This window comes from Balearica regulorum, chromosome 3 (assembly GCF_011004875.1).
Source record: "Balearica regulorum gibbericeps isolate bBalReg1 chromosome 3, bBalReg1.pri, whole genome shotgun sequence".
In the NCBI taxonomy this organism is placed as follows: Eukaryota; Metazoa; Chordata; class Aves; order Gruiformes; family Gruidae; genus Balearica; species Balearica regulorum.
The window spans coordinates 73,044,832-73,059,184 of NC_046186.1; the positions used below are offsets into that span (position 1 = coordinate 73,044,832).

Below are 14,353 nucleotides of genomic sequence, written 5' to 3' on the forward strand. Positions count from 1 at the left end.
GGCACACACACAGTTTTTCTGTTGCTAATATATAGTTAACTAAGTATTATAAAAGTATGATGTTGGAGAATTGTCCAAAAACAATGTTCAGGATTCCTGGAGATTTCTTATAGGTCAGGCTTGAGTGGTAGGTGTTAAAATATGAAAGGTACCAAAAATATAACACACATGCCAAGGTAACAGCAAGCTCAACCAACTCAATGAAGAAAACCTGAAGGCTGAGACATGACTGAGCTACCAATAGGAAGCTGTGGCTTAAAAGTAATAGTTACATTTTATTTGCAGTGGGTTATCCTGAGCTGGTACTTTATAACATATAGCACATCAGTTTGAAAGCTATAGACTGATTTCTCATCCATTCCCTATTTAAGGATATTACAGTCTTTAAAAAATTTCTAAACATTATAAAGGAGACAAGTGTCTTGGTGTTTTGACAGACAAGAGAAGAGTTTACATAAAGCCTATTTCATTTAACATTTCATAAGAAATCAGTAAGCAGGTTAGAATTTGTTAGACATACCAAAGTTCCCAAATTATTCTATATTTGACAGCTACATAGAAGTGAAAGATTAAGCATCTCAAAATTGGTCATGTAAAAGAATTGAATATTGTACTGGTGACAGTACAATAAAGAAATAGGTTATCAATGCTGAAATCTCTGCATTTGATATAAAAATAATAAAACCATTTTACAAGAGAATGTAAGAAAAGATGCACTCAATATATTCAAAGTTAGATTAAAGTATTAAAAACACAGTCTTACTCTGGCATTAGGGCAAATGAGAACTCTGATTCCATGAAAACAGCATTAACAGTCAATGATTTCAGCACTGTTTGAAAAATTTAGGTGTACACTGCAAATATAACAAATGTGAGAAACCTTGTGTCAATAGTAACAGCAGGGATTATAAAAGTTTGGAATTCAAGCCACTCTGCTTAGATCTACCTATTAATATTGTTTGCAATTGTTTTTAAATTTATAAACCGCAGAAAATAAAACAAACTTTCCTGAAAAGTATTTGACATGTAGCCTAGTGGAACAGTTATGAAGGGCTTAGTCTACAATATTTTGCATGCACCTTTACTCAAGCTTCTTCCAGTAATGGATGTTACAATACCTCAGCTTCTGACCTGATTCGTAGCTATCTATTTAATCGCATATATCTCTTCATGCCAAATAATTAACTGACCTAAGTACAAGTAAAACAGCTTAAGGTTTTGCTTCTACTGAAGTTGGATCACAATGCCTTTCTATAAAAAAATGACACAACCTTAGAAATTAAATGCTTCCTACCAATTCTTCTTCCTGTAAGTTCATCTACACTTGGTACACTTCTCTGTATTACCTTACAGCACATTATTTATACTTTCAAATATTTGCCAAACAGCTGCTTTTAATAATAGCCACAGTATTTTCTATAATTTCTAGAAATGGTTAGTTAAATCAAGTACCTCCATATATCTAAGGTAATTGTAACTTTTCCAAAGTTCACCTCTGATGCAAATAAAATGGAAATGTGACCCAAAAGCAACACACTCACAACAGGTCTTTAACTTGAGTTAATATTCCATTCTAAGGAACAGATAGTAACAACAGAGTATTTAGGAATAAAAAAAAAGAAACCAACTGATCTTAACAGTATACATGAAGCATTTACATTTTGTTCTATTTATGCTAATGTTGCAGTCTTAGATGGTTTTTGATCCTTTAGTGATGCAAGGATCCTTGCCTGATACTGTCACTAATGACAGAAAACTGTAGAAATGAAGATCTCTCTACATAAGTTTCAATAAAGTGATTACATTGACAATGGCTCCATGATACCACCTTATCTCCCTATCACTGAAATGAAATTACTTCTCACTTTGCAAGCAGTATTCCCTTACTTACTGTTACCATGTGACAAAAAAAACACAGGACTTAACAGCAACTGAAATTATCAACGTAAATAATTCTTGTTCTGTTTCACAATCCATTTGAAAGGTTACATTTCACACATTGACAAAGAATGAAAAGAACCTGAACTGATTGCACTGTATGCCAGTACAGAGAGCTACAACCATGCTATATCAAATCCATTCATGTGAACACAGTTGATGGTAAACAATTTGTTTCATACAACATGACGTTAATGATATTAAGTGACACTCACGTTTTACAAAACTCCTTGTCCATTCACATTTAGTTGTCAATTCAGTTTAAAACAACGAAATGCAAAAACATGCAGCTATTAACACCAAAGAGGTGTTTTGCTTATGTGGAAGACCTTAGAATGTAAGTTCAGAAAGACCCATGCAGAGTAAACATGCCAGATAAGGTATAGAAAACACGGCAGTGAAAAACCCCCAAACATTCAGTGCACTGCATCGAACCACACAAAACTAACAGCATGAAGATGAAATAATTAAGTTCCTTTGAACTTCCAATAAACTGTGCAAGTTACACAAATCACAGTACGGGCTGACTGGGAGACACTTCTGAATTAGATGTCAAATGCATTATTGTCTCAACTCCGCGTTTAACTTATACCCTAAAGAATGCATTACTTGTAAACGTTTTTGGTTTTTAGCTGTGAAAAACATTCACAATACTTTCATTTGAAAGGCTTCAAGCTGAAACAGATGTCAATAGTTCTATAAAATTTTCATTAGCATGTTTTATTAATACTGTAACATTACTCTTTGCAAAAAGTGAAAAAATAACGAAGTCCCAATCAAAGATACTATTTTTTGCATAAGATAGGCTGTCTTAAGTTCAGAAGAAACTGCTTTGCGACAAAAGAGAAACACTATCTCATTGACAGTCATGGATATAACGTGCATGAGATTAAGTGTTTTTCTCATTAGAAGAATTGAATGTAAGTTTCTAGTTAGCCTGAATTTCCTTTAGAAGACATTAATCAATACTCATGTAAGTGATACTCAATCTTTTTTTAATTACAGATGAATTGACATAATATATTGACAGCCATTTACTTTCTTGAATTATATTCATGCTTCCACAGTCTCAGAACTCATCTTCCTTAACGTTTCTGTTATCACGACAAGGAGGGCTCAACACAGTACTGAGCAAAGGGAATATTCTTGCTCTTCCTCATTCTGTACCTCAGATTCCAAAGATGACTTCATCACTCATATTTATCTCACTGAATTTTGAATGATTCTTCTCCTCAATTACTGAATTGTGATGAAAGTATTTAATGGTTTAGGATAAAAGTCAAAGTGCCAAACACCAAATCAAAGGGACACTATAGGAAAAGAAATCACTTCCTCCCTAGTTTTAACCTATGGCTCAACACAACCTATGAAATAGTTGTTTAGCTAACAGTTTTACTATATAGTTTCAACCTTTTGATCTGACTAAAGAGATAAAATGAAATCCTCCTACAATGATATACTAATGGTACTAAATGAAAACAAAATGAACCATTAACACAGTAATTCTGAAATGAAAATAATCATATCCCAGTTTGGGAAGAAAAGTCCCTTTCCCAATATTAAATCATACAGCCTCTTGCCTTCATTTATTTAGTGACCCAGTTGTCAGAAGCAGAGTTAATTTCCATTCCAATCATAAAAGGGTTCAATCTACCTGCATACAACATATTCCAAGGCAATTTTGTCACCAAATTGCTAAGACACAAGTCTGGACCTAGTAGGGTATTGTGTCACTGTTGGATGCAGAAAAGTAAATAGTTCTGGAAAAGTAATGGGGTGTAGTTTTATATATATACATATATGACCTCCAGGTGATTAAATGAAAACATGATACTACCTCTATCTTGACCATAGTCACATAGAGATCTGATCATATGGCTATGAATGCAACACAAAAATTTAATCAGCCACATGTTCTCAAAGAAAGGGTACCTTTGCAAAAGTAGTGGAATAGTGTTGTGACTTGCATAGACTGAACTCTTAGTATAGATTAGAATTTCACCCATCCAGAAAACAGAGAAGCGCAATTGTAAAATCAGAGCATTTAAACCACCAATATCCTTGATTTAAAAAAAAAAAAAAAAAAGAAAAAATATCATTGTGCCCAATGTATTTAGTATAGAAACAGCCCAAAGAATTACCAATTAGCACAAAGAATGAAAAATTAATAACTTAATGGATTGAAATTTGAATTTTATTTTGTTTTTTGCTGCTGGGTTAGTGTTGCATAGAATAAGGCACTGGATTAGAAACAGAGCAGAATTTTTCTAGTTCCTACCTATGTCATTGGCTACCATCTTGGAAAACTTTCTGCTTTTGGTCTTCACTGTAAATAATATTTTAATAAAAAAGATCAATCTAAGTGTATCAAAGGATGAACTGAAGAAAAATAAGACTATAGAAAAGAAAAATACTGTACCCTTTTCTATAAAATTATTCATTTTTTGATCATCATCAGAATTGTTTGGTGAACCAGAACCTATGAGTGAAGACAGAATGAAATGTATACACAAACATGTATCTGACACAAACCCAATGTATTAATACAAGCTTTGAGTTTAAGGAAGATACAAAGATGTATTAAAATGTCAAATACTGATACTGGTATTCTCTGTACTTGTACTAGATACTATAAAGTACAAATTATTTTGTTATGACAGGAATTCTGCCATATTGAGATTAACCACAAAAATTATAATGCAAAGTACAATGTTGCACAGTGCAAGTTTATAGCTAGAAATATTTCCCTAATTGAATAAAATGTTTACATTGAATGACTAGATTGCTGTCCTAATCATAGATCCAGACACAAATATTAACTTAAATTATGATACACAGAACACAGCCATAACAATAAAGTCAAGTTTTGAAAACTGTTTTTTTAACTTCTGTAGAAAAAGCAGGAGATAAAGTCATTTCTCTTGCATTTGCACAGTATTTCTATAGTTCTGTGTTATTAAAGCTGTAGGATATTCTCCTAACTTGCATAGGCAGGTAGTCCCTTTCACAACTGTATAACCTCCCACTGGAGGAAGTTAGCTTCCACTTCTCTTCACCAGGGCATGGAAAGGTGGAAGAGGTGGGAGATTTACATCACTTAAGCAAATGGAGACTTCAGCCCAAAACAGTGGCTGGTCTGTTTTACAGATCATATTGCAACAGTCAAAGCCAATAATGCAGTCAATTGCCAATCCCATCCTTCAATCTTAAAGCTAGTAACAAGCAAACTTTTTGTGCTAGTGTAGTTCCCTCTTAACTAGAGAGCCCCTAGACTGGAAAAAGTTCATTTAAATCTAGCCTCTATCTTGCATCTCAAGCTCACCAATACTGTGCAGCTGATTTCCCAAAAATGTCCTTTCATCTCTGAAAAAAAGCACGCCATTTTCAAGCCGCTTTCCAGGCTTCTGCTCTTGCCCAGGAAAGATGTAAAACTTAAACCAAGCCTAAGAAACTGCAGAGCTCTTCTCTCTTCACAAAGATCACCAAATGATTTCCATATCAGGGAGATGCCTTCCTCCAAGTACCATTCTCAAAGGAACACTGGAAAAGCCTGTGTAGGCTGAACCTTATCTCATTCACCAAGAGCTGGTAGGAGAGGGCAGAACCAAGGGAAGCCAGGCACAGTCCCACCTTGGTACTTCAAGTTTCTGTTTTAGAGGAATGCAACACTGGCTTTTCCCCTCCATCTTTTCTGCATTCACTATTTTTGGTATTTTAGACTTACTTCTCTTTAGTATTGTATGTGTACCCAAGACATTATATACTCTTTTTACAGAATACTCAGTTTTCAAACTTATAGATTTTATTCTAATATGAGCTAACTTCAAAATAGTCTTCAAAATAGTCAAATCAATCTCCAATTTGAGTTCTGCCTCTGCAGACTTAGGCATTTCCCCAATTCTGTTTTCTTTCATGACATTTGAATTCATCTATTTAAGTCTCCTCCTTTTTTGATCCTCTTAAAGAAATATCCAAATTGCATTAATTTTTAACCTACTTCACCTAACACAACTCAGGAGGGAGGTAAACAGAGAGGGAGGGGAAGCAACTTATATTTAGGATTTTTGCATATAGACCTTGATTTTTCATCTTTGGGCTTGCTTTCATTGCATTGTTAATGGAAACAGTGAACTGAGTTTTACTCCAACTCCAGATTACAGAAGAAATCCTCTAATTCAAATGATACAGTGTTTTAAGTTTTAGCAGCACCAGTTGGAAGTGGTTTGGGCTGATGTTTGAGTGATGCTGACGCAAGGGGAAAAAGGATACAAATTAAGGGTTACAACTCATTAGCTGTTCACTGTACATATTTTATAGTAGTCTATCAGAAACTAGACTTAGCCTGGACTTTAAGTTGGTCAAATTCAAATACCTTAGTAAGAATCATCAGCCTCCTTAATCTTGACAGAGAAAGTGATTTAGTGCAACTGCAGCACTGCCCAGCAAGTTGCTCACAGACATGGGTGTCAGTATTTAAAAACTAAATAGGAAAGATGAACTTTATTCTAAACACCACAAAAAATGCTTGCATTAAAGATGCTGACAACTTCAGCATGCCAATACTTATCATTACACAGGTTTGTCATGAAACCACATCTTAAGACTTTAAAATTTCCAGCCAAATTTTGCTTTAATATAATAAATCCAATTTACTCTAAGAAAGGTTTAGCAAAAAAAAAAAAGTTACATTAACTGATATCTAGATGAGTTGTGCACAATTTAAAATTAACATCAAAAGACAGCAGTTGTCAAATCAGAAATTAAATTTTATGTTAAATTTCTACTAGCTCTACAAACAAGATATTTTGTTTTGTTATGCTTTCAACTTGGGTTTGATAGGTACAGGCTACAATAGACAAGGAATCTACCTTTAGATTCCTACATTGATTACCATTTTGCACTACATTGCAGAGTGCACATACTACTTTAGGTACTTGAGGCAATTTTGTCCTTTTCATTCAAAGCTGTACTGAAAGAGTAAAAGATAAAGTGACATATTTCAAAAATCTTCACCATTACTCTGAGAGAAGCGACAAGGTTTTAGCTACTATGTGAAATAATAATCTCAAATACTATATATTGGCATGCACTATTAAGTATTTACATGGCTATAGCCTCAACTAGTCAATATTAAACAAAATACTAACTAGTACTATATATTACTGAAGCTTTCATTTAAAATATTCACATACAGTAGTGGTAAGTAAAAAAAAGGGGGGTGGGGTTGTTAAGTAGGGATGCCAGTTTCTGAAGACCTCTTGATTACAAAGAAAAATAGCAATTTACCACTTATGAGGAAGCAGAAGTAAAGTAGCTCTTTTTACAGAAATAATGTTCACCACTTTTTAGGACTCAAACACAATCACATGCACTATTACAGGAATTTATGCATCTCATAAGTGTTTCAAAATTCCATTGTGCGGTATGGTCCCTGAAGCATAAATATTTCAGATTATCTCTATTCACTCATCTTTATGACATATTCCTGTTGCATCTCTTAAATCAGCCTTGTTTTCAGAATACAGTTGTGCAACACAGCAAAATTTATGATAGCTCTAACAGTTTGTGAGAAGACAACAGGGTTTATATAATTACTTAACCAGTAAACATTGACTTAAAGCATGTCATCTTCTGGGCAATTAAAAAGCTGAAAAATCAGAGAAAGTTACGATTACCTGAAGTGGGTGATTTGCAGCGATCTTCTGGCACCATTGTACCTTCATTAATATCACAAAGACCTGCTGGAACAAAAAAACAGTGTATAATAAATACAGCTGCTATTTTATCCTTTCTTCCACTGAAGTTAGGAACTTCATTTCTTATTAGCTAGAAACCAGCCAGTTGTGATAGAATTCCTGTTACATACTACTTTTTTTAATTTAGACATTACCCACAGTGATTGTAGAGTCACTTCTTCCTACTAAAGTTTTCTTTACAAAATACACTCTCTCATTAAATTTCAGTGAAACCCACCATATTTTCAGCAAGACAGACTTATCAGAACAGTTAATTATTTACATGCTGTACAAATATAATTTCTGGTTTGAAAAAATCCTAGAGTTATATTAAAAATGTAATTGCAAAAGAAAGTCAGATGAAAGAGGATCTTGAAGATTACAATCATGTGTGCAGTATGACGTATGGAACTACAGTGCCTTTTTTCAAATTATTTTCTCACTGTTACAGCAATATGCTTTGTATTTACTGTTACATTGCCAAGGTTGTTTTCCAGCAAAACTCCTTATTGATGTCCAGTGCAGAATTTAAGTTTTAGGGTGCTTATGAAAGTGTTCTTCCTTACATGGAGGAATTTCACTAAATTCTCACATCAAACCTGATCAACTGCAATATGTTACTATCTAATTCTCACATCAAACCTGATCAACTGCAATATGTTAATATCTACAAGCTCATTCCTTCCATTCCAGTGAAGGAAATAAAGCATAGGAGTCCAAATCAGATGCTAAAGATAAAAGCTGCTTCATAAGGGGCCTAAATATTATTCCATAGCACTAACTAGAAGTATACAAGGAATTTTTCTATTTTTCTTTTTGACAAGAAATTGCTGTCAAGACAGCCCACGATTAAGAAAAGTTTAATTTTATTGTATTTTAAGGCTAGTAATGCATCTTTAGGTTTACATAATAAAGTTTTCCTTCAGAAATGTCATGATGTGATACTAATGCAAGCAAGCATGTAGTACCTAAGAGTAGTTAAGAAATATTTGTTAAAATGAAAGGTTTTTTCATGCACACAAATATTTCAAGCAGTCAAAAAGCTTGAGGTGTAATGGTTAAGGCAACAAGAGCTTACACATGCAAAGCCTGTTTATACAGCTGTACCCTACATGTTCACTAGCACATCGGTACATATCTGTTAACAGACAACAATAAGAAATATGGGAACAGTACTACTCTTTATCAAAGCTTTAGAATTTCCAAATACTAAACCAGAAGTTTATCATTTAAAGGAAGAAAGGGTCTCCTGAAATATCATATCAATGTGGAACACATTAAAAGTATGTTGCATTCACACGCAGTTTCATTTATGCAAAACAGTCTTTACTAAGATTATTAAGAGCATGTACCTCATGCTCCAAGATTACTAAGAGCTTGAACCTCAAACCTCAATGACTAGGATTGATGTGAAATTGCCAAATAACCTTAAGGCTTGGTTAAAGCCTACACTTAACAGTCCTGGAATTGATTTCAATTGTAAAATGTATAGTAAAGTCTCAGATGGAAGCTATACCTTTCCACTACACAGGAGGAAAAAAAACACCAATTTATTTCTTTATCAGTAAATCAACGAGCACTATGGGATAATCATGATACATATTCTCTAACAAAGCGTGATTTAACCACTGAAAGCACCAGAGTTTTAAAAATGCATGGGAGTCTAAATGTTTTGTACTAGACAGGCTTGTGTAAAAAGATTTTTCAAAAATCCAGGTGCTCCTCTCCCAACAAGCAACACAAGTTTTAGATAGCAGCAGTGTTGGGAAGACAAACCTTTACTGTGCTTTTAGAAATAGTTATGTTTCTAGATCATGCTGCTTCAACTGCACAAATCCAAACATGCAGTTCAGGAACCTAAAGAATTTATGGGACAAGAGGAAATTATCTTCATAGGAAGAGTTTAACTTCTCACACTAGTTTTCCTGTGAAGTGAAATCCTGCATTGACAGGAATAGTCTTTAGGCAAGAATGAAATCACGCACCTGCATGCTTGATTTTTTTGTAAGAAGTCTTGAGGCTACGATTTGATTAATATACATCTTAATGAGTAACTCATATCAATTGATCCAACAGAAAACCACCAAAATACTCTATCATAAACCTATACGCTAGTGGGATAAATCTTACCCAATCCATAAAATTAAAGAGTAAGTGGACATTATGACAATCATTATGACACATGAGCCTTGGAAATGTAAGCCATCACTGATGCTATTTAAGAGAAAGAAGGAACAGGAATAGATAAAAATTAACTTTATCTATGACTGTACTAGTAATTAAACTAAGCAGAGAATAACAAGAATGATCTCAGTTAAGTTTGTGAACTATGAGAGTCTGTCCGTGATCACTGAGAAGAAACTAGTATAACAATTGTTATTGCTGTTCCTCTTACAATCCCAGGTACCCTGATAGAAGCAGTGCGCACAGTGGCAGTAAGACAGCTCTCCTGGAAAAGTTCTCTAGTTTCAGGCTTACAGCATACGTGCAAATTACTATGGATTACAAAAGCAAGTTGACCCAAGATTTTCCATTTCAGAACTGCAAAGATTACAACCTGACTAGAACATAAAAGATATGGAAAAGTGACCTTCTAATAAACTTTTAGCTTGTCTCTCTGAACTCTAGCAGCAAGAAATTTGAAAAACCCAAAAATGAACGAAAACAATCAAATAATGTTGTTAAAGATATATAAATCAATAATAATTACCATGGTGCAATAAAGACTCCCTAGAATTACTGCTGAAATGAACTGATGCATAAAGTAAGTTTCAGAAGATATTTATTAGTTTCTCACATAAGCTTTAGGCAGATATATCTCTAAAGAAACTACAAATTGACTGGAAACCAGCCTAATTAAAAATTACACCTAAGTTTTAGCTTGATATGAAAACACAAAAGTTAGAACAAAAAATGAACCTGAAAAATGGAATAAAACACACCCCAAACCCCCCAATCAAACCTTCTGAATCAGTTCTGGATTTGGCTTGGTCACAGCTGATGTTGGTCTAGTTTAGTTGACATTTAAGTTAAAAATTTGAATAGAGTTCATGTCCAGATCCAGTTTAAGGAGAAAGGGGACAGGGAAAACCACTAGAACAAGCAACCCCAGGCACATATTTTCTTCAGGTTTGACTCAACTCCACTTCTGAAACCTTTGTAGATTACATTCAAAAAAGGCTTTTTCATGTATTATAAAAATAGAAAAGTTACATGCATGCAAGAACTGCTTCTATTTTGTCAAAATCCTAAAGTGTCTGATAGAACTAAGTAGTACAAACTTATACAAAGTTGTATTACATTGTACTACTTGAGATGTCACATAACTCTTTTGCAACTTACTGTTGATGTGAATTACAAGGTTTTAAAACTGGTGTCCTATGTGAACTTAATTATGTAACTAAGCAAGGAAAAATAACAGCTGTCAAGTTTTGGTGTTTGGTCATAAAATTACAAATTGTTTTATAATTTGGTACCAATATTGCCTGCCTTCTTAATGGCTCCTGTCATATTTAGCAAACAGTATATGAAGCAAAGGTCTCTAAACAATGTAAGCCTCCACTTTGTATAGAGTTTTCATCACACTATAAAGCTTTTAATTACACATCTGTCTTTTGGCACAAGGCCCAAGTTGTTTTTGTTTCTCCCCACTATTATGACCTGAAGGCAAAGGTTGACCTTATTTTTATCCTTGACAAGCACCTGACAACAGTGTCTAGAAGGCCTTCACAAAACACATACTGCATGCTTCACAAACTATAAATTGCCACCCAAAACATGTGAGTAATATACCTGGTATGAATCACTGATAAATTCCAAAACACGATCCCAACTGGGAGCTTGTATCTGTTGAGCTAGCCTGAAATGACAATTTACAGTCTAGCTAGTGTAGAGAGCCTTGTCTCTAAATAGATGCTGCTTTAAGACGGGAATCTGAATTTCTTTTCTGAGTAGAAAAAATGACAGAAACATACATCATATTCTTGCAACATAAGTGAAGGGAAAAATCTCGCATTTTTAAAAAAGTATTTTTAAATTTTCAATTGGTAGACTCCGGACATGCCATTTACTACATTCTAAATACGTAAGCAGATACTGATGTTCTATTAAATAGACATTTTAGACTGGAACATGCAGAATAGCAGGGTTCTTAAATGAGGAAGGACCAATTCTTGCTGTGTTTTTTGGGCAAAAGCTATGGAAGTGGTTGAATTAAGAGTGAATGTTTTCCTACTCCCCTCTCTATTGAAATAATTTAATTTGTGGTTCCGCCAATATTGGAATACAATGTACAATAACAATATGCTGCTCTGTTGCATGCTGTCTGAACCTGAACTAATTAAGAACTTGTCTGAATGCATGCATAGGCCAGTATGATTTTTTTTTTTTTAAATATATTGTGGCTGTCTCAGAGAAAGGGCATATACTCAGTTTCTCCAAAACAACCACATTAATTTGATAAGCATTTTCTAGAAAGATTTAGAAGTAACGTACTATATATTCCTTGAAGGTTATTAGAGCTGTGTAGTCGTTGAAAATGTCTTATTCGTAGAAAAATAAATATAAATAATACAAAGAAAACATAAGTTCCTTGCATCTTTGAAGACACTAAACACAGATATTAATGTTCAAGGAAGGGAGAATGCAAAATCCAAGTGTTCTGTCTAACTTATAGCTCCAATCCTATAATGCACCAAAGGATAGTTCTTCAATGTAGCAGACTTATTTGTGGAAAGTTACACAGCAATAATGCTTTATTATTTAATCTATTGAAGTTTGGGCAACGCATACATTGAAAGAACTACAAATAATGAGAAATATTAATGGTAACCCCAGAGAAATTATTTTCAGTTCTTAAAAAGACTGTAGCTCCAGCTAATCAAGATATGGGGAGGACAATGGAGGGAAAGAGAATTAACTACGTGGTTAAAAAAGTAACTCTTTCATACAAAACCTGTTTTAACTTATTCCTAAATTAAATAGTCCAGTAAGTTCAGCTTCACAATTGTTGGCTTCAAAAACCAGTTTTGGGACTTTTGCCCATCTTTTGCTTCCCTTCACAATAATAAATCAGTGGCAGATCTTGATTTTCAGTTCTGTATCATCTTAAGGTGGAGGCATTTCTTTTATGCCCAGCTCCCTTTCTCCCTTGGCAGCAGAGAATGGAAGACTATACAGAAAGCAGTATTTGGCTATTAAGCCTTTCCTCTCTGAAATGTACTGCTTTTTTCTTGTTGGGAGAAAGAAAACATAGCAGAACTAACAGAATTGGACCACAGTCTCTTTTTTTATTAACTCCAGGTCATTCTTCCCTTATTTTTATTCTACTCTCCTTCATTAAAAAATTGGGTGAGATTACCTACCTCTGCCCAAGGGCTGGAGAAAACTGGCATCCTAGGGAAAGGAACAATGTTATGCTTTTAGAAATCAGCTTTATGTTCTCCAAATTCTTGGATGTTGTGAATGATGGAATAAGTCAGAGAAGCCCTCAGGTAAATCATGGTTCTGATGGGCCATCTCCCTTGCAAAGGGACCTTAACTTCAAGACTGCTTGCAAACCCCACAGGGCTGTGCATTACACAAGACACCTCCACTTTTCATCTCTAAAAAGAACATCTCTGCAGAAGTAAATTTTTGTTTGTAATAGACAAATCAGTCTTTTACATTGTTAAAATTACTAATAATCTAACACTAGAGTTCTGAAGCTTTTTCTGCCAGAAAGGGGATCAAGCAAGGGAAGCTTCTAGCCTCATATCTCAAAACACTAAGTTTGATGTGTAAGATCTTGGGTCTGTAGACAGCAGTAACTTCTGACACAGGATCTCCATTTGATTTTGATATTTAAAAAACACAAAATACACAGACTATTAGGACTGCTTTTTTTCCTTCAAGTTTCTTTTGAAGACTCCATGAAAGAAACACAATAGACACACGATGGATTAAAAATTGGTTTCTAAGAGTAAAACAATTACTTAAAATGAACTAAACGAATATTTATGGGAGTGAACAATTAAAAAAATCAAATTCAGATGTTCAAGAATATTTTATTGCCATGAGATGACTTACTTATATAAGAGGTGCGAAGCTTTTTCACAGACTCTGAATATAAATTAGAAAGGCCGCACATGCAAGAAGCCACAGTCAGCATACCTTTATGAAGCAATGAGAAAAGGAAAGACGGAGACACTAACAGTACATTTGAGACAGAAAAGCCAGCAGAATAACTTGTATAACCAGGTTTATAGAACGCTCTTGCCATGCAGATCGTTAGTATTAAAATGTAAGATGAAAAAATATGATTGTGTAACAGTTATATTCACAAACAAACCAGACTTCATTCATGAACATCTTAGACACAGTTGTAACTCAGTTATGTGGATCCAATACATTAAACCAACAAAAGCCAAGAAAACAAAGCAAGTAATGTTTAACACTTCAAAAGGCAGTTTATCATCTAAATGCCTGAAGTAGAATTTAAGCCCTTTATTCCCAAGATGAATTAACATAGTCAACCAGTAAAGTTATTTCTCTCTTAAAAAGTAATTTTAAAAATAAAGCTTTATTTATTAGAAGAAAATATTTTATCATCTGACAGGATACCAGTTGTGTTCTGCTATGTGTTAATGATTTTTAGACCAGCTTCCTCAGTTGAAATAAGCTGACTGGTGCTAACTGGATCT

At 34.1% G+C, this 14,353-nt stretch overlaps 1 protein-coding gene across 8 annotated transcripts in view; it reads right to left on the reverse strand.

The window, feature by feature from the left end:
* STXBP5 (syntaxin binding protein 5) overlaps positions 1-14,353 on the reverse strand; it is a 112,304-nt gene that overhangs the window by 20,160 nt on the left and 77,791 nt on the right. For 2 of the 8 annotated variants that reach the window (XM_075748458.1, XM_075748456.1), the window contains exon 19: positions 7,614-7,676. In XM_075748458.1, coding sequence (XP_075604573.1) covers positions 7,614-7,676 — 63 coding nt within the window. Of the gene's footprint in view, positions 1-4,216; positions 4,265-4,357; positions 4,418-7,613; positions 7,680-14,353 lie in introns of all 8 variants that reach the window. The other 6 variants (XM_075748457.1, XM_075748455.1, XM_075748451.1 and 3 more) reach the window with 5 other exon arrangements.